Consider the following 20213-nt stretch of genomic DNA (forward strand, 5'->3'; position numbering starts at 1 on the left):
CATAAGATTTAACAGAAACTAAGGTAAAGGTAATAGGATGTGTTGTAAGTCAGTGATATGCGATGTAACCAAAAGTGTGGTGTGCGATCAGTCATGAGAACAACCAAACAGGGCCTAAAGCCAGCGGAGGAGAGGAGCCCCTGGGTGTTGGCACGGCAGGCCTTTTCTACCCTCGCCCATCAGCAGGTTCATTGCACACACCTGAGACCTGCACACAAGAAAGGGCGGTGACAGAACAGGCAAGCAGCACAAATGGGCGGAGCCTCGAGAGACCCGCCTGGGTCGTTACATATGCGATAGCCATTGATACTTTTTTTTTTTTTTTTTTTCTTTGACGCTGCCAGGATGTTAAGAAAATTCCCAGAAATATGCTTCTAAAATAATTGCCTTCCCCATATTTAGTTGCTAAAAGATGTCCAGAAAAGCATTGGTACAAACCCAATAGCTCGAATTACAATACTCTTTTTCTTCCAAAATGGAGAAGTTAATAGCGATTTGAACGTTTTGGGTTAGTATATTATTGCAGGAGAGAAGTTTGGAGAATTAATTCCCTGCAGATACAAGACTACATTACCCACAGATCATTGCGCAAATAATACGGAAGAAGCTGTGTCTAGGAACAAAAAAAATGCCATGGAAGATGTCGGGTTGTAAATAGAGGTCTTCCTTAAAAAATAGCGGTATTTTCTTATTCAGGATGAGGTAGAGATTATGTAAAGTACACTAGACTATCCGCTACACACTAGTTTGTATTCCCGAACGTTGCAAGCGAGCCAAAAAACATTTAGGTGATAGCAGTCGGGCTCCTTTGCTGATCATCGTAAGCCGTACATAATGGCCAAGCTGGAGCGACTGAACGCCCGTGTGGCAAAGCTGTTGACCGTGGCGGTGCAGGAGGTGCTGGAGGTGGTGAAGGAGACGGTGTCGGAGTACCAGGACAAAACCGCCCGAACCCAGAGGGAAAACGAGAGCCTGAAGAGGAGACTACAGGAACTCCAGGACAAGTTGCTTCAAGACGACGCGGGTAGGTAAAACTCTACCGAATGTCTTCACAGACAAGGTAGAAGGTAGTCATTAACTTCGTTGTATGTCATTACAGATCGCATCGCTGCCCTGTCTGTGTGTTTGAATAAAACCACCCAACATGAAAGAGCAAAGGATGAAATTCCTGGTGGGGGACCAGAACCGAAACTATCTCCAGCCCAGCCGGAGGAGGAGGAGGAGGAACGAAAGGAGGATTTGATATTCTCCAGGGACTCGGATGGGGCCTACTGGATCCCTGATGAGGATCAGGACGATTCCATGACCCAAATGATCTCCAACTCCACGTCCGTGAGTCCTCCATGTTCTTCGATGCCGCAACCAGTAAAGAGAGAGTCTGATGCGCTACAGGATCCAGGCTCACCTGGGCAGGTGAATCAGCGGGAGATGTTCCAGTGTGGAGTTGCGAGAGGCAGATCACAGGACAGTGGGGGTCCAGTTGGCGAGCCGGAGGACCCGGGCATGGCTGACATGGGACGCTACTCCCTCGAGGCCAAAGAAGAGATGGATGATGAGGATGTAGCAGCCAATCAGGAGTCATATCCTTTCTTGGGTTCTACTGGTGCTCTCCCCTACGAGGCCTCTGCCAGACTGAAGTCCATTGTCGGCTCCTTCCTCCAGCAGCAGAAACGCCATGGACCCAATCTGGACCCAGGCCCGTCTAACAAACCCATTCCTCAGACCGACCCGATGTCCAATCAAAACTGCTCTGTCATCCCTATGCCATATCACAACAGTTCTACTGGCCCTCCTTTAAACCGTTTCCCTGGAGACAGTCGTCCTGGTTCTCCAACCCTTTTCACCCCGCAGCAGATCAAAACCGAGCCTGATTGGGCTCAGTCGGGTCCAGCAGGTTACTTCCATGAACCCCCATCCTGTTTCGGATCAGAACCCTTTGCTCTGAACCACACCGGGGCAGAAGAACCCTTTGACTGGGCTGGCTCTGACCTAAACCCACTATCCTGTGAACCAGCCAAAGCAGCTGCTAGTCAGCCAGGGAGCAGCACGTTACAGACAGCAGTGGGTCAACCCAAGCGGTATTGCTGTACGCTCTGTGGCCGGTCTTTCAAACATGCTGGAGACTTCAAGAAGCACCACCGGGTCCACACTGGGGAAAAACCTTATTGCTGCTCAGTGTGTGGCAAGCGATTCAGCCAGTCGGGCTACCTGAAGATCCACCTCCGCTACCACACTGGGGAAAAGCCTTACTGCTGCCCGGTGTGTGGAAAGTCCTTCAGCCATTCTGGCTACCTGAAGATCCACCTCCGCTACCACACTGGGGAGAAACCATACACCTGTGAACACTGTGGCAAGGGCTTCAGCCACTCCAGTAACCTCAAGAAACACAAGCTCACCCATCAGGCAGTGGTCTAGACTAGAGCACTATGCCTCTAGTTTGTATAAAGAAACGTGATGATCAGTGCTGCAGATTATGTACACTACAGGGAGTTGGGTGTTTTAGACATGTATAAACTGTGTTTTATCAGGAACCATTTCCTTTGCTGATCTGCTTCCTTTGCAGGTCTCCTGCTTTATAAGAAAACAGGCTTTGCTACCAGAGCCTTAAATAATACAGCTTAAACCTATAAGATGATATGTCACCTGTAACAGCTGTCAGGAGTAGAGCGTGTCATGTTTCATATGACCGAAACATGACTGTGTGGACCTTGATGAGGCTGGCTTAGGAGGCACTTCTCAGGGATATTGCTCAAGGTGTGACCCCCCAACTGAATCCTTTGATGACATTGGTTTCAGTAAGCTCTATGATTCAGTCATTGTGGAACCCATTGAAGAAGGAAATTCATTGGACCATATGTTTTAATAGATGCTGAACTACTGATTCAGTTAGTGCCAACTAAATGTTTTCCAGGTTTGATTTGATCTGTATCGCAAATTTCATAATTCTTACTTTTGCAATGTTTTAGTTTGTTAGACGGATTCTATATTAGTGTTTAGATGTTGTAATAAATATTAATCGTGATGTATCCTTGTTCCTGTCTGGCTATCAAGTGGCTTTGTCACGGCTGTGGAATGTATTTAATTTTTTTAATATAATCATTGTCCTTTAGTAATTACTTACCTTTATTGAATCACTGTAGCGAACGTATTCTATATATGAGAAGAATTGGAAAACAAATGAATATTATAGTTCTCTCATGCATAAGGATGTACAATCTTACTTTAATGTCATGTAGTGCTACTGTAAATTAAACCTCTGATTGGCAGCTACTTTAGGGAGCACTTTATCTTATATAATCATAATATGATACATTTATAAACCTACCAAGGCTTTCCAAGCGTGTCTGTCGGTCCTCCTGCAGTGAAGGATCCCTGTTTATTTTTGTGTACTGTATCTTTTATGGCCAACTCGTTCGAGACGGTTGAGGCTGAATAGGGTACAAGTTGTATGTTTAGAGTCGCCCAACAAAGATTTAATAAGAAACAAATTCGTCTTTAATCTCTATACTCCAAATAAAAAAAACTACCAGCCGGACCTCGCAGTCTATCTACCTAACTTTGTCTAGTAGTGTAACCAGAGCTAGCTAGCTATCCGGGTGCGAGAATACTCCATTACCCACAAAGCCAAGCGCGAACAACACGGAAGAAGCTGAGGCTCGAACAGAAAACACAATATTTGTGTGAAAGATTTCTGAAATGTGAACTAGTCATCCATGTGGTCGTGTGTTGCGATATCTTATTCGTGGTTACGTAGATAATTTATTAATTTTTACTACACTACGGGACGCAATTCGTGACACACTTCGTTTTGCTCCCATAACGTTGCTATTCAGGCGTTAGAAACCGCTTGCTGATATCTCAACACACACACACTCTCACAACCTGTACGTTAAGATCATCGGTGTGTAGAGTCGCACATAATGGCAAAGCTTGAGCGACTGAACGCCCGTGTTGCCAAACTGTTGACCGTGGCGGTGCAGGAGGTTCTGGAGGTGGTGAAGGAGACGGTGTCGGAGTACCAGGAGAAAACCGCCCGAACCCAGAGAGAAAACGAGAGTCTGAAAAGGAGACTACAGGAACTCCAGGACAAGTTGCTCAAAGAGGACGCAGGTCAGTAAAAATAAATGAAGAAGGCAGTCATCTGAACACTCACGGTGTGCAGTCATGTATTTTAGATCATGTACAATTTCCTGATATAATTGCCTGTTACAGATCGCAACTCTTCACTGTCGGAGTGCTTAAGTAAAACCAGCCAATATGAAATGCCAAAGAATGAGATTCATGAGGTGGAACCAGAACCAAAGCTGTCTCCAACACACGAAGAGGAGGAGGAGAGGAAGGAGGAGGTGTTGTACACGAGGGACTTGGACCAAGCCGCCTGCGTCAGTTCCCCTGGTCTCGTCACTGACCGCTTGTCTAACGGAACGAACGCCACCATGACGGGTAACATGTCTTACTGGCTATCTGGCGAGGAGCCGAACAACCCCATGACCCACATGACCTCCACGTCCGTACACCCAGCCTGCTCTCTGACGCTCCCGCCCATCAAAACGGAGCCTGACACCCTGGACGACGCACGGGGCTGCGGGGGGAGCGGCGTACCACCGCACGCGGCGCCACAGGACCCCGCCGCGGACGACCCGGCCAATTACGCCGAGTCCAGCGGCCTCAGCTCCTTCGTCAACTCCTTCCAGTTCGAGTGTCCCCAGGAGCTGGCCCCCGGGGGCCCGGCGGCCGGGGGGACTGCGGCGGGGGGCCCCGGCCGATGGGGGGGCGGCGGGCGACCGGACGAGACCTACAACTGCTCGTTGTGCGGGAAGACCTTCAACCGCATGGGGAACCTGCGCAGCCACCTGCGCTGCCACACGGGGGAGAAGCCGTACGGCTGCCAGCACTGCGGCAAACTGTTCAGTCACATCGGGAACCTCCAGAAGCACACGCGCATCCACACCGGGGAGCGGCCCTACGCGTGCCTGCGCTGCGGGAAGCGCTTCAGCCAGTCCAGCCACCTGAAGAAGCACCAGCGCATCCACATGGACCGGCACTACAGCCTCAAGTGACCCCCATACACACCACGCCTGGTGCGAACCTGAACCTGCTCGGACAGTGCGATTCAATACATTTTCCTCATGCTCAAGCTCAGGCTTGATGCCTCGAGCTCGGAGCACCAGCAGTATCACAATGAAGGAGGACTCGTCACAATCTTCCGACCTTGAGCCAACCCTGTTTGTTTTACTTGGTGGCCCTGCGGCGACGTGGTGTGTGAATGTCTGAGGACGTTGTGGAAGAATCACTAAAACACTTACGGTTAGGATACACTGATGTATCCTCTGCCTCCTAGACGATTCAGTGGCCGCCTTGGTTTGTGTCAAGCAGATTCAGCAATTCCACAATTTTAACTGTGGGCATAAAGACAGAGGAGATAACAGGAGTTTTGACAGGAACAGTGGGCAAAATGCGATAGAAAAACTTTTGGAATCCAGCCAATATGTTTTAACGCAATTGCTGTCTCACCTGGTGTACCTATTTCTCCAGTGAGACATTGAGGTTTTGTCCGCCTGCTGTATAACTCTATGTGACTTTACACCATTGGCTGGTGTTTCTGTAGCAACCAACCAAACGCAGCAGGTTGGCATGGGTTCAAGCTGACCACATCACACATTAAACACCCAATGAGATAATTTTTTCAACCATTGCGTCATATAATTAGTTTAATACCTTTTCTCATAACACTTCACTTGTAAGCCATCTCACTTTAACAACAGCTGACATAATTCAGGTATCTCTCCTCAGATGTTCAGCCAATCTGTCCAGGGAGCCTATCAACAGCAATTTAATCATAATACATGGGGGTGTTGTAGACGCTAGATAAATTCCCAGCCAAAAGATACCGAATTCCAAACCAAATGTCAGTGGCCTGTAAACAGCGCAACACAGCTAACCCCTACCGGCTCTTAAATGACTTGTATCTATTCGCAGTGGCTAAAGAAGGATAGCAATGCAATTTGGTACCGCAGTTTGAGACTTGTTGTTTTCAAACAGATTAATGATTAATTTTGTGTCCACACAGAATTTATTTCATGCCAGATAGAACGAATGATTGTGAATAAATAAATACAAATAGTAAAAGTCTATGATGTGGTTACGATTGGGACGGCGACTTTTATTTTGACAGGTCATACTGGATGGACATGAAATGTTTCCGGCGTTAAAAAACGTCACGTGTCGCGTCTTGGTTTGTTTTCCTCCTCGATAGTTATTCAACATCTAAAGAAAGATCTTCATCGCTAAGGTAAACGATGAATTGCTATTATAGTGATCATTTTATTTACATTCAGCCGTCCCATACGTATATTAGTCTGCTGCCAAAGGGATTCGAACCTATATTCTCATAAGCCGCACATCAGTTCGTTAATCGAGGAGTTCCTACCTCTTCTAAACGATAGGAGAAATGTGTTTAATATGCATTTATAATTGGATACTACGTTTCGTAATGTATATATTACTGCATGTAAAACAATTTAAATCGTACACGTTTCAAAAGTAGCATATAAGATACAAGGAGTTGCGAAATTGGGGTTTAAAAATTGTCATTCTTCCAAGTTGCGTTGTTCTTAGTTACGATAAAGATCTATATATATGAAGATATTATTGAAGATATGAGCTCTAAAGTACCAAAGCAGGGTTTATTTTGGGGAACGAGCTCCATATCAACGCTGTCTCGGCGCTAGGATGTCCAAGCTGGAGCGCCTGAACTGCCGGGTGGCCAAGCTGTTGTCGGCAGCGGTGCAGGAGGTGCTGGAGGTGGTGAAGGAGACTGTCTCAGAGTACCAGGACAAAACCGCCCGAACCCAGAGGGAAAACGAGAGTCTGAAGAGAAGACTGCAGGAACTCCAGGAAAGGTTACTCAAAGATGACGCAGGTGAGAAGTGGACCAAAGAGTTCCTACACTGAGGAGAGGAGCATAGGTTCAATGTAAGCTTGTAGTTGAGACAAACCGAGTAGAAGCAAATTAGTTGAAATGTCATGTGAGTTGAAGTTATGTTCATATAACTTCCAGAATGACTACACAATATCCATCCAATATCCATCCATCCAGGTGTAGATAGGCTCACTGTTTTTAAGTTCATGTCTAATACCGCATCGTCAAATCCCTGAAGCTAAGAAAAAGTTGTATCTGTCTCTCAGCTCCTCTACATCCAGATAAGCCTGCGTTTGGAGACGGGTCATCCAGACCTGGCGCTGTTGGTGGACTGCTGCTCCCAGACCCAAGCCAAACACAGATCCTGGAGCCTGGGTACATCCACCAGCATGAGGACCCAGACATTTTGGAGGCTGGATACCTGGGCCAAGACAGCCCTGTGGACTGCAAGACCAGGTTCGCCATCACAGAACACTGCAAAATGGAGCTAGTGGAGTCATCCCGTGAGGCTGGAGGGGATTCAACTATTGGCTTCACGTCAGGTGACCTGGGCTGGGACGTCCACGCGGCCTCGACCAATCAAACAAGCTCTTCTGGGTCAGGTGACCTGCTGGCTCTGAGCCTGGCGTTCATCAAGAGGGAGCCGGAAGAGGAGGAGAGGGGGTGCGTTATGGTGAAGCCCCCAGAACCCATCCCCAGCCCTAACCTTAGCCACAACCCTCCCTCCAACCACAGCCCTCCCTCAAACCATAACAGTACAGTACAACCACAACCTTCCCACAGCGGGGTGGACTTCAACTGGGAGGCCCCCTGTCTGGAGGCGGTGTCATTCAGACAGCCTCCCCACGGCGCCACCACCAGACCCAGCAGGTCTGAGGAGCACCCCGGCCCCGCAGCCGGCAGGAGGCTCGGGTTCTCCAGGTCTGGCCGGGGCGCCAGGGACAGCTGGAGGAGCAGGATGGAGCTGCTGACGAGGAAGGAGAAACACGTGTGTTTCCTGTGCGGGAAGACGTTCAGCCGACTGGCCAACCTGAAGATCCACCAGCGCTCCCACACCGGGGAGAAGCCGTACCGCTGCAGCCAGTGCGAGCGCAGCTTCAGCCAGGGTGGGGACCTGAACAAACACATGAGGGTCCACACGGGGGAGAAGCCCTACTACTGCAGCCACTGTGGCAAGAACTTCAGCCGCCGAGAGAACCTCAAACGCCACCAGAAGATTCACCAACAGCGACACCCGGCCTTCAGGAAGCAGTGATGGTTCCCCTAGTGCTGGGCCACGTTCTGGTATAGGAATCCTGGTCGTCCAGAGCCTGGAACAAAAGCCCCTTTCTCTATCTGCGCGCCCACCCGTGTGGGCCGGTTTTCCATACAAACTTGTATCTGGGGTGCACAAAGGTTGAACACTCTCCCGCCTCCGGCGCCTCGTTCCCGTTTTACTGATGGCACGATACTCCACGATGGGCTTAAACTGTCTTTGGCATGGTTAAAAGCAACGCTTTCTACCGCCACCGCCCAAGGCATTGGAGAAGCAAATCGTGACGTGATTCAAACCTTAGTTCTGAACACGGCTGAGAAAGACTCTGGTTCTAGCTGATGAAAAAGAGTCAAAGGTGTCTTTATGTGGATTTGTGTTGTGGATCACGAGGACAGGAAGCAAGGCCTCAAAAGTTACCAATTTAACCTACTACAAGCCCTAACTTCTAAACCCTGACCCTGAACCTTAACCTCTGACTAGAATACAGAATCTAACCATAACTCATGACTAGGGCTGTAACGATACGAGTATCGAAACCGAAATCGCGACACTCAAAGCCACGAACCTGTCTCGTGTGCGAGAAGGCAGAAGCGCGATACGCCCTTTCTAACTCTCCGGTCAAAATGTCAGATTGAAATGTGCTAATAATATGTCTAAATAATAGTCTGCTGACACCGCTCCTCTTATCGATGCCGCAAGTCTGCGAAGAGATGCCCTCTCTGTGATGACAGCTCTCCGTGGCTACGGTGGATTGCATTTCTCCACAGCCGTCGAAGTCCTCACATGCGATATGAACGACATTTCTCCAGAGTGGGCCAAGCGCGAAAAAAATAGCCTGTGTGATCCCTGTCTCTATTGTTTTGTGTGATTTGACCGGCAGTTGGTCTGCTGATAGGTCGGAATGAAGCGGCCACCGATTATTGACAGGATGGGTAATTTATTCTACCAGACTCGTTAGTTTCTTCAATAGACACACACGCTACCACTCGCTCTCCTCGCTCGTCCACTCACTCGCTGACGTCACTCACACACGCACACTGCCATTCTCGCACACACACATACGCTACTCGTAACACTATGCCTCGTTATTGCGACGTTCATGTTAGACGTTCATGTTTTTTCCCATCTAATTGAAAGTTAGGCTATTAAACATGTTGCATTCTATACGGCCTGATTATGTCATTATTTAAGCTACATAGCCTAATAAGAAGCGCTATAGAATATTTGACCAGCACAACCAAACTGTTTTTTGCCTACCTGCAAGCATCCTCCAACTGCAATCTTTGGTTATTTATTTATTAATTTAGCTATACTTTAGCAATAATCTTTCTGTTCAAATCAGTTCAGTGTTCCAAATTATTTGTTATTAAATTTTACATTAAGTTAATTGTTATATAAGTGTTAAATAAAATGCTTCTCAAATTTAAAAAAATCGTGGGATGTATCGAACCGTGGGTCAAAAATCGTGATACAAACCGAATCGTGAGTTTGTGTATCGTTACAGCCCTACTCATGACTCATAGCCTAACACTATGACGTAACCCGTAACGTCTCGTCCTGACCCTAAGTTTTATTTTGTGCTAACAAAGCACATGCTTCAGTTCTAAATTCAAGGGAATTTTACCCTTACTGTATTACATTGCAACATGTACTGTACTGCCTCCTATACTGTACTGCGCTACCCGACTGATTTTAAGGTCTTGACTGGGCTCAATGGGCTGACCTAGCGGAACAGACCTTTGAGTGATAGGGTCAGAGACAATTTTCCAATTTGTGAACTTTTTTTTAATCCATTTTATCTCAGATAATCCACACAAGCTCACAAAATACAAATTCTACTCAAAAGATAACATGACAAACATTGTGAAGATAGGTTTAAAAAGCAGCATCTATGTTTACGTTAAGGAACATAGCCCGTCCCTCTAGTTGTGTGTGTGGTTAATATATGACTTGTTATCATTTTTAAGAATGGAGGTAAGTATTTGATTTAATTAAACGACAAGGCTTAATCAAACGCATCAATGCTTTTGTCCTGCTTACTACTCCGCACGCCGGGTCCCTCTTCTGGCGGGTCAGCGTCACGACCAGAGAAATACTTGAACAAGTACATAATTATATGATCTTTATGGCGGGGACAAGAAGATGATAATAAACATGCTATTGATTTAGTTAACGCATAAAAAAAAAAATCTAAAACAATTGTACGATCGAAGCCGAGGTTTGACGCTCAGGTGAATGCTTTTTTATTATGGATCACAGGCTAAAATCTTCTAAAATTATAAACAATTTAAAACAATTAAAACAAAAACAAAAAAATATTTTTTTGTATGCATGTACGCAAGCACAGTACAAACCAATGCGACAATAGAATGTAGGCGTTTATACGATTCAGACGCTACCACTCAAAGCCCTGATCGCACAATGATGATGGTGATGATGACGATAGAGAAGCATATGCTATCTACAGTGACTGGCGTTTATAAAGTGCTCCGCCTTCCTCCGACCAACAAAAAACTGTTGTTTTTCTTCAGTCGGTGGCGCAGACGACGAACCAAGTTTGGGCATTATTTAATGTTTGTTGACCACCTAAACGAGGAAGTGTCAAGTCGTGGGCGTTAACGGCGGAGCTGTGGTCGTTGTCCGTGTGGGTTGCGCGGGGCTTTTACCTTGGAGACTCCGGAAGCCGCCAGGTGAAGAGCTGCAGAGAGACGCACCAGGTGAGTCCTACAGATATTTACGTGGCTGGGAGTTTATTGACTTATGTTCCAGATGAGAACGAGCTGTGCATGGACGAGGCACAACGAGTGCGTGGAAGGTACGGGTTTGTATTTGGAACAGAGGCTGAGTATCAAATTACAGATTAATAAAAGGAACCGCTCTGAATAGACCTGACAGTATGTCGTGTTGCATACCTTCAGCTCAGGAAAAACCCGGTAGGGATGTCATGGTTGCATACTGTTCTTATGCGTGCCGAGTCCAGGACTCGGCACGCATTTATTTGAAAGTAGTTTTGTTTTCCTTTTACGGTATTCTTTCCTTTCAGTGTGTTAAGAAATATTATTGCCGATTAAAACGCGTTTCATTTTGACTGTTTAATTAGTTAAGACGGGTCTGCGATTTAAAAAACGTATTCGCTCCGGCTCAACACCGCCACCATCAGTTGATCTAAAAGATACTCATGCAATTCATTTTGGGTGGAACTCGTAAAACGTATCTCTTAATGAAGATGGTCATGGTGGTGTAGAGATCGGACGCGTCATAACCTCACAACTTAAAAATAACCCCTTTTGTAAAAGATTGCATCTATACCCTGGTAGAATAGAAGACTGATGTATTCTGGAGTACTTTCAAATGAATGATTTGTCACCGGACTTTGCCTGCAAAAGTACCACGTACTTGCCATTTTTCTACCATGACAGTACCATTATTTTACATAATAGAATCGTGATGTGTTTTTGTTGGCTCATAGTAAAGACACACTCCCAACTGTCACTTGTTTCGGTGTCTCGTGTGAGTCTAGCAATGTTCGACCTTTGACATGAAGATTCATAAGAAGATCCTGCTGCACTACCAGTCCTGCGACTCCCCGGTCGACAAGGAGGGTTACCTCTACAAGAAGGTCAATCATACCTCACACCTTATTGATCATTACCTCCTCACTTCGATTCCCAACCTGTGCTCCTATGCTCTTCCCTGTCCTGTCCATTAAGGCACAATAAAGCTTAAAAAAAAAACAGTATCATAAAAAATACACGTTTTTGGGTTGTCAACAATTACAAGGCCTGGCTTTTGTATTGAAAGTGTTGTTTTGTCATCGGCCAGGGGGTGCGCAACTCGTCCTATCAGAAGCGCTGGTTCGTCCTGAAGGGGAACCTGCTGTTCTACAAGGAGCGCCGGGCAGAGCGGGAGCTGCTGGGCGTGCTGGTGCTGGAGGGCTGCAGCGTGCAGCTCTGCGAGTCGGACGAGCGCTTCGCCTTCTCCGTGGTCTGGAGCGAGTCTCACGTGGCCGGCGGCCGCGTGTACAAGCTCGCTGCCGAGGACCAGTCCACCCAGGAGAGCTGGCTCAAAGCCCTGCTCTCGGCCAACCACGCCTACCTGCAGCTCCTGCTGATGGACCTGGAGGCTCGCTATCGGGGTGAGAGATTGAAGGGGTTGCGGGTTCGATCCCCGATGTCCTCGCTTTCCCTCTGGGCTTCGTACAGCAAGATGCTCTGGCGTTAACCCCTACTTGCTCCTTAATGGCATGTCTCTGCATTCACTGAGACATGATAGAAGAAAAAGTAGACAAACTACAATCTTGTTGAGTTGTAGTTTACGTATGTAGTATATTGAATAAGCCACTATTCAGATCACATTAGAAATATTTTTAATGACTCTGGAATGTAATTAAAAGTGTATAACATCGGGGGGCGCCCTGCTGGGGCCCCGCTGGCTCACCTGGAGAGGGATTTCCCTTAAGGCACAGTCCTCATCGCAGCGACCGGGGTTCGACTCCTGCCCGTTGTCATTTTCTGCATGTCTCCCATACCGTCCTGTCTTCCTCACTCTTATCATTAATCTTAAATAAAAAAAAATATATATATTTTTTGTATCACCTCAAATACAGCCAGGCTAACTAAGCGAACTCTCCTTCTGGTCACACAATGATGAATCTCTCTCTCTCTCTCTCTCTCTCTCTCTCTCTCTCTCTCTCTCTCTCTCTCTCTCTCTCTCTGTGTCTCTCTCTCTCTCTCTCTCTCTCTGTCTCTGTCTCTCTCTCTCTCTCTCTCTCTCTCTCTCTCTCTCTCTCTCTCTCTCTCTCTCTCTCTCTCTCTCTCTCTCTCTCTCTCTCTCTCTCAGAGCTAGGCGGGACGTCCCATCCCGTCCCCCTCAAACCGGCGCCCTACGCCCCTCCGGGTGCTACAGCTTCCTCTTACACGGCCAAACAACTCCTCCCGGCCCCTCCCGTCCCCCACAATGCAGCAATCAGGAAGTCTCCGAAACTGTGGCCAAAGAGAAATGCAAATGTGGCGCCCATATCTGGGCCCGCCCCGCCTCAGAGGGAGTGGCTAGAGTTTGGGTTGGGACACCAGGAGGAATTTATTGAATTACACACCGAGTTTGGAAAGGAGGTCATGGAGCTGATCGCTGAGCGGCTGAGACGTGGACGGGAAGGGGAGGAGGAGGAGGAGGAGGAGGCCGAAGCAGATCTGATTGATTTTGGATGATATGCAAAGTCATTCATGGAAATATATTGTTTTACCCGCTCGGATATTGAGGTGTAAACTTGTAAATATTTGCGATAAACTCAGTTCGGAGGACCTTTTGATTCCGTCTTCGTCGTTCAAAGCTTTTAAATCATCACTGTTTGGAGTCTCAGGTCTATGTGTGTTCTGTTAATAAATTAACTTTTTATTCCACCTTTGCTCTTTTCTTCAATCAGCTGCTCTCTTATCAACTTTGTATCAGCATGTCTGGGGAGCCCCACCCTGCATACGCACACAAACACACACACCAATCCCCAGCCTTACTGAGCAGTGTTTAAAATGGACAAAAGGATAAGATCATTGATATTAGTTATTGATAGATTATATTAGATCAATTAGATGTTAGCAGTAATAAAATTATGTTATTAATTAAAATATAAAGTAATTACAATTAATGATTTCAGTAATTTTGGGGATTGATAAATTATAAAAGGATGATACTATCATTAGTGATAACACAGTGACAGATTAATTAAATAATATGAGATCAGTGATAATTGTTATTGGTAACACTTATAAGGACCGGATCATAGTTATTGTTTAAAATAGGGTTAGAGCCTGATCATAGTTATTGATCTGTGTTTTCCGGGTTGTCGGAAGATGGCGTCTAGGAGGTAAAAAAAAGCTGTGTGTTTGTGTGTGTGTGTGTGTGTGTGTGTGTGTGTGTGTGTGTGTGTGTGTGTGTGTGTGTGTGTGTGTGTGTGTGTGTGTGTGTGTGTGTGTGCATGGTCTATTTCAGTCTGTCCAGCTGCCTGTTTTTATGTTTTTCCAGTTCTCTCCGTTTCTCCTTCTTTCTCTGTCCGTCTCCTCCTACTTTTTTCTCTTTTCCTTGCACACTTTATCCCTGGCAAGGTGAGGTAGTTCAAGTAACATGGCTAAGACCACTTAGCGCTCTGAGATAAACTCTGCTTCATTATAACTGGGATGTGTTTAGCCGCGGCGGTGTCAGTTGCCCCATGAGCCCAGGAACATGATTGACGGTTCCTATAAGCTGTATAAGGAGACGGAGGATTGAGAGCGCGCCATATTCTAAACTATACTAGCCACCCCCTGGTAAGACGCAAATAGAGCCCCCACATACATGCAGCAATGAGGCCAATCATGGGATCAGTCTGATCGGCCTTCTTGGCCAGGTCATTCTTGGAAACAAGATTTGAATCTCAATAAATTTTTACCTGGTTGAATAAATAAATATTTAATCTGATTGATTGATTGATTGATTGATTGATTGATTGATTGATTGATTGATTGATTGATTGATTGATTGATTGATATGATATTCAACTGATCTCATCAATATTTAGATATGAAGGGTTTTGAATTTAGAACATTCTTTGGTGAGGGGATTTATGTGTCATGTAACTTCCAGAAAAACACACGAAACGGCCCTCTTCACTGTGTCCAAGTGTGCTGCAGGAACTCCAATTATAACTCTGTTTTGGTTCTAAGGCTCTTTGGAATGAAACATCTGCTAAATGACTAAATGTAAATTTATGAAGGAAAAACCCTATGTCTGGATTTAAAATAAGCCAGTTAATCCACGGTAATGCATGGTTTTTACAACTACTACTGGTGCCATACACACATGTACTCATAAAGCGCTCGTTAATACCCAACATGTCATCAATATCTTAATATCCGTGTGGTTTTCCAACATGTTATTAATATCTTAATGTTTGTATACTAAATGCGGGTGTTAATATCGTACATGTAATTCATATCTTAATGTTTATGTTGACGCTTTTAGTCCCCGACTCTTGATCTGCGCTGGTCGTGTGTCAGTGCTGGAATAAAACCAGCAAACCATTAGCCAACTATTTTCAGTTTTGGGTTTCTCTTCCCTGCTGGCGATTAGCACTACTACGGCTGTGATCCGACACGCTCATTTAGAGTGGTGATGATGTTGGACTATGTCTGATGGAAACACAAGTAGCTCCTTAATGAACGGACATGGCGGCTGCCCCTCAGAACCTCCTCTCCGCCACGGACCCAGGGACAGAAATAGACAAAACAAAGACCCCTAAACAAGAGCCCCTGTCCCGACACAAAGGGCTCGTACAACAGGCCGGGCCGGGGGTGGTAGCAGGCGATGGCAGGACATGCTGACGCGTCGGCCTGTCCATATTAGTCCTGGGGGACGGCGGACGCTCCTGGCGTTGAATTCACCTCATTCCAAGGCTCCTGGGGCCTATTTTGGAGGGCTGGTAAGACGATACCCCATGCAACCTCCTCGCTCCTCCCTCTGTCTCCTACTTGGCCGGGATGCTTGCTTTCTGTGGGGAGAGTGGAGGCTAAAGTTAGCAGCCCTTGCTAGTATATAAGATGCGTAGGCGGCCGTCCTCAATCGTCAGTTCCATCAGCTTGGCTTAGGCTTCTCTTCTTCTTCTTCCTCCAACACCCAACATACAAGAGAGATGGTGAGTGGTCCTCTACCCTCCGCATGGAGCATGTCTTCAGGGTCTGGGCGGTGGGCCGGCAGGGTGGACAGCGTCTTTGAAACATGGAGAGATGGGATGATAAGATAAGAGACTGATCCCAGATGGGAAGACCAGTATGCAAGACTCTGAATCTTTTTCAACTAGCTGAAGACCAGGCTTTTTATATTTTAAAATATTTGTATTAAAAAAAAATTGGAGTCAACCAGACTCGTAATTAGTCTATGTGGATATTAGCCGTGCTAAATTATAAAGTTTATTTTTAAGTTTAAGTTAATCTTGCCAAAACGGTCACCCACATCAGATTTTTTTTACTTTTTGATGTTCTCATCGACCTTGAGAACAAAGTATCTCAGTCAATCTGAAAAAGCTTTAGTGTGCATCTAAGAACTTGAGGCCATGGTTATCAATAGAGATGTTCTGGCTGGGTTATGGGGCTGTTCTAGACGGGGTCTGGGTGGGTTACTTGTAGGATCCAAAATATGTTTCAAGTTCTCTTGTGTTCCTCTGTCTTTCAGGCACCCAAGAAGGCTAAGAGGAGGCAGCAGCAGGGCGAGGGCGGCGGTTCCTCCAATGTGTTCTCCATGTTTGAGCAGAGCCAGATCCAGGAGTACAAGGAGGTGAGTTCCCACGGGGGGCCACGGGTCCCAGGGGCCTCGGGTCAAAAGGTTTAGGGTTGGAAGTCACGGAGTCGTGTCTGAAAAGTTGTCAGTATTTGAAGTTAGCGGGGCACAAAACATCTAAGTCACAGCATTTGAAAAATGTATCTCAGTATCTAAATGTTTGATCGAGTTTAATCAGAAATACTTAAATAACAACTAAATATAAGTAGAATAGTGGATTAATTGTAACCACGCAGAGAAGGCTCCTCAGCCCGCCCCTCCCTGTATCTGACCTTTCCAATAAGGATACCTGAGATCTCTCACCTATAGAGAACATCTTCTAGTCAGCAGAAGGGCCAGAACCATAAATCGCCATTTCGTTGTTGACAGCGCACAGAAACACACACACAAACACACACACACAAACACACACACACACAAAAACACAAAAACCAACCCACACACAGACTAGAGAAGGAAGGGGCTGTTTATGTTAAGATGCTGTACTAGGATGTGTAACATCAGGCGAGTGCTTCTGTATCGCCTCTGACGGTTGTGAAATCTCCTCATGAGGCCAGCTGACATGATGTGACACAGGGTGAAATACGGCATCCATTTTAAGACTTGAAAGGACCTTGAGGGTTGTCACGGGTGCCGGGGACAGGTGTGGGGGTCGGGTGGAAGGGTGTGTAGACAGGGGGCGAGGTTGCTGTAATCCCAAACCAACGCCTTAAATGTCGCAAGAGGCTTGTCTCACATGCCGAGACCATTTTAACACCTCAGGGAGACAACTGCACCCCCAGCTGCCAAGAGTCAGCAGGCGACCAGTGGGGGCTCTGGTTTCACTAGCTGAATGATCACACACAGCCTTAACCTTCACGCTCTTATTCTGGCACAGCAACACTAATGTTGTGATTAGATTTTCAACTAGGGTACGAGATTAGATCATTAACTTCTGTTCTGGGACTGTTGATTGATTTTACACCTCAAGGCTCAAAGAAGGAGTCTGTTAAGGCTTAATAATGTCTGCTATCGCTGATTAATCCTGATTTAGCTCATATTTGCTCATTAAGCTCACTGAGTTTTGATAACAGGGATTATCATACGGGCCTCTCCTGGCTCCCAGAGATGCTATAACTCAGACATTAGCCACACGACTTCCTGGTTATTGACCAATCACTACGCTATTTTTCAGGCATTCACAATCATCGACCAGAACAGAGATGGTATCATCTCCAAGGATGATCTGCGCGACGTCTTGGCCACCATGGGCCAGCTGAACGTGAAGAACGAGGAGCTGGAGGCCATGGTGAAGGAGGCCAGCGGCCCCATCAACTTCACCGTCTTCCTCACCATGTTCGGAGAGAAGCTGAAGGGTGAGACACACACACAGACACACACTCACACATTTATTTGATTGATTTATGCTCACACACACAAATACACACATATATACATGCACATACACACACATACACACAAACACACACACACACACACAAATATACAAACACACACACACATATGTATATACATATATATATTGATGTATACACATGCACACAAACACGCATTTACAGACACAATCATACATGAGTAATACGATATCCAGTTGGTTATATAATGGTTATAATCAGGTAGCAATGTTGTTATGATGTGGTCGCCTGGTGCTTATATGTTGGTTATTGTGATGAATAACAGTGATGTCATATCTGATCTCCAGGTGCGGATCCCGAGGACGTCATCGTGAGCGCCTTCAAGGTCCTCGACCCAGAGGTCACCGGAAGCATCAAGAAGGAGATGTAAGTTTGGCTCCTCCGCACTAGCTCACTATCGCAACCCCGGGGAAAAACTGATCATGTCCCTACGAGCTACATAATGCTGACCCAGACGCTCTCTCTCTCTCTCTCACTCACTCTCTCTCTCTCTCTCTCTCTCTCTCTCTCTCTCTCTCTCTCTCTCTCTCTCTCTCTCTCTCTCTCTCTCTCTCTCTCTCTCTCTCTCTCTCTCTCTCTCTCTCTCTCTCTCTCCCTCTCAGGATCGAGGAGCTGCTGACCACCCAGTGTGACAGGTTTACCGCTGAGGAGGTGAGCACGTGCACACACACACACGCGCGCACACACACAACCCAATGCCTTCCCTACAAACACGTTCCAAGTGAGTGTGATCTTGGATCTGACCGTGTTTCTCTCTCTCCAGATGACCAACCTTTGGGCCGCCTTCCCCCCAGATGTGGCCGGCAACGTCGACTACAAGAACATCTGCTACGTCATCACCCACGGAGAGGACAAGGAAGAGGAGGAATAGAGACCCCATCTTCTCTCTCTGACGTCCCCCCACCTTCTCCCCATGCTCCCTCAACATCCTTTCTCTCTCTCTCTCTCTCTCTCTCTCTCTCTCTCTCTCTCTCTCTCTGCGGACCCTCGCTTGCCCAAGACCATCCACGAACCGCTCTCAACCCCCCCCCCCCCCCCCCTCCCCCGGCACACTCTCCTCTCGCCCGCTCGCTTTTAAAGACTTGTCTCGTGCGGAGAGCTGCTGCCAGGGGGGGTGGGCTGGAGTGGTGGTGGGCGGGCTCCACAGGGAAACACGGGATTATTTTTCAATAAAATAATCTTGTGATAAAGAAACAAACTCCTCTCTCTCGCTCTCTATCTCCCATCTACCGCCGGGGGGGAAGTCAGCGGCTAGCGCACGCTCCCTACCCTATCTCACACGCCCCCCCCCCCCCAGTGAGCGCACGTGAGCGGTCTTTTGGGTGCCCTGGTGCAGACACACGCCCTCTTGAAACAAGTCGGTGACATGAGCACCTAGCTCGCCCAAGCGACGCGCGGCGGTTCCTCCCTGTGTCCGACCGGAGAACGGGTTGGCAGAAAGGAGTACCATACTAAAATAGATGGCTCGCTCCTCTCTCCCAGACTCCACTCTCTTCCACGCCAGGATAAGAAGCAGGGGGGATGAAGCACAACACATGATCGTTATTGTTATGATCATTGTTGGAGTGAAGAGGAAGAGATGGAGAGTGACAGAGAAGAAGAGACAGAAGAAAACCGCACCCCTCCTCCCTCTTCCCTCCTGTCGTACTGTGTCTGTTTCTTAATGTAACCAAGAAGGAACTAATAAAAATCACTATCTTTCCTAATCCGCTTTGTCTGCCAGTCTATATCACCAAAACAAACTCAAATGTTTAGCTTCAAGTGTTTCAAAGACCACTAATTTACATATTTGAAATGTAACAATTAATTTTGATCAATATTGATTCTTTAGGCCTTTAATTTCCCTTGAAATACCTTGATGGTATCGATGGTATAGAATTGTGTATTGTAGTGTAGCATAAAACTATATCACTTATAATAGTATAATATATTATTATACAATATAATAGGCTATGTATTATGGGTCCGTCTATATATAACAGAGAGTAAAACAGAGACTGATGGTGACATTTTTAAACAGAGACACAAATATGAGATTCAAGGAAAATACAAACTCACAGGCGTGCTAGCCTGGTTCTACCAGACTCTCGTACTTCACTTCATTTCATTTCATTTGTACAGAGAGGGAAATTCTAATTGAGCGGAAGTACTTAGGCGGGCGGAGCCAGGCTACAGGCGTGCGACATTATAGTGCAGAAAATAGGTTTCACTAGTATAGCATACAATAGCATCAACCATAGACTGTAAAACATGATATGACTGAATATAATAATAAAATAAAAATGGGTTTAAATCAGACTGTACACTAGATTTAAAC

General features: G+C 46.5%; 3 protein-coding genes across 6 annotated transcripts; all 3 read left to right on the forward strand.

The window, feature by feature from the left end:
* The first annotated feature begins 49 nt into the window (after positions 1-49).
* On the forward strand, positions 50-10195 carry LOC132446784 (zinc finger protein 263-like). The gene is made up of 5 exons (XM_060037240.1): positions 50-1024; positions 1100-2412; positions 3894-4110; positions 4213-5033; positions 8061-10195. The coding sequence occupies exons 1-5, from the start codon at positions 835-837 to the stop codon at positions 8175-8177; spliced, it is 2658 nt and encodes an 885-aa protein (XP_059893223.1). The 5' UTR covers positions 50-834; the 3' UTR covers positions 8178-10195.
* Positions 10196-10581: 386 nt separating this feature from the next.
* On the forward strand, positions 10582-13576 carry LOC132446540 (sesquipedalian-1-like). Of its 4 annotated transcripts, none has more exons than XM_060036853.1 (4): positions 10582-10992; positions 11698-11796; positions 12000-12312; positions 13017-13576. In XM_060036853.1, the coding sequence occupies exons 2-4, from the start codon at positions 11716-11718 to the stop codon at positions 13382-13384; spliced, it is 762 nt and encodes a 253-aa protein (XP_059892836.1). In that variant the 5' UTR covers positions 10582-10992; positions 11698-11715; the 3' UTR covers positions 13385-13576. The 4 variants fall into 4 exon arrangements, with proteins under 4 accessions (XP_059892836.1, XP_059892833.1, XP_059892835.1 ...); XM_060036850.1 differs by having other exon boundaries at positions 10585-10894; XM_060036852.1 differs by having other exon boundaries at positions 10587-10992; positions 11647-11796.
* A 2105-nt stretch (positions 13577-15681) lies between these two features.
* On the forward strand, positions 15682-19602 carry mylpfb (myosin light chain, phosphorylatable, fast skeletal muscle b). Its single transcript, XM_060036384.1, has 6 exons — positions 15682-15840; positions 16377-16478; positions 17656-17836; positions 18184-18262; positions 18499-18547; positions 18660-19602. Exons 1-6 carry the CDS (start codon positions 15838-15840, stop codon positions 18765-18767), a joined length of 522 nt encoding a protein of 173 aa, XP_059892367.1. The 5' UTR covers positions 15682-15837; the 3' UTR covers positions 18768-19602.
* The last annotated feature ends 611 nt before the right edge of the window (positions 19603-20213 follow it).

Source organism: Gadus macrocephalus, chromosome 18, assembly GCF_031168955.1.
Source record: "Gadus macrocephalus chromosome 18, ASM3116895v1".
Lineage (NCBI taxonomy): Eukaryota > Metazoa > Chordata > Actinopteri > Gadiformes > Gadidae > Gadus > Gadus macrocephalus.

Bases quoted from the DNA above. Each gene is read 5' to 3' on its own strand.
- LOC132446784 (XM_060037240.1), top strand. From the start codon at position 835: ATGGCCAAGCTGGAGCGACTGAACGCCCGTGTGGCAAAGCTGTTGACC. The intron at 1,025-1,099 runs GTAGGTAAAACT...ATGTCATTACAG, and splicing joins GTTGCTTCAAGACGACGCGG to ATCGCATCGCTGCCCTGTCT. The intron at 2,413-3,893 runs TAGACTAGAGCA...CCTGTACGTTAA, and splicing joins TCACCCATCAGGCAGTGGTC to GATCATCGGTGTGTAGAGTC.
- LOC132446540 (XM_060036853.1), top strand. From the start codon at position 11,716: ATGAAGATTCATAAGAAGATCCTGCTGCACTACCAGTCCTGCGACTCC. The intron at 11,797-11,999 runs GTCAATCATACC...GTCATCGGCCAG, and splicing joins AGGGTTACCTCTACAAGAAG to GGGGTGCGCAACTCGTCCTA. The intron at 12,313-13,016 runs GTGAGAGATTGA...TCTCTCTCTCAG, and splicing joins CCTGGAGGCTCGCTATCGGG to AGCTAGGCGGGACGTCCCAT.
- mylpfb (XM_060036384.1), top strand. The intron at 16,479-17,655 runs GTGAGTTCCCAC...GCTATTTTTCAG, and splicing joins AGATCCAGGAGTACAAGGAG to GCATTCACAATCATCGACCA. The intron at 18,263-18,498 runs GTAAGTTTGGCT...TCTCCCTCTCAG, and splicing joins GGAAGCATCAAGAAGGAGAT to GATCGAGGAGCTGCTGACCA.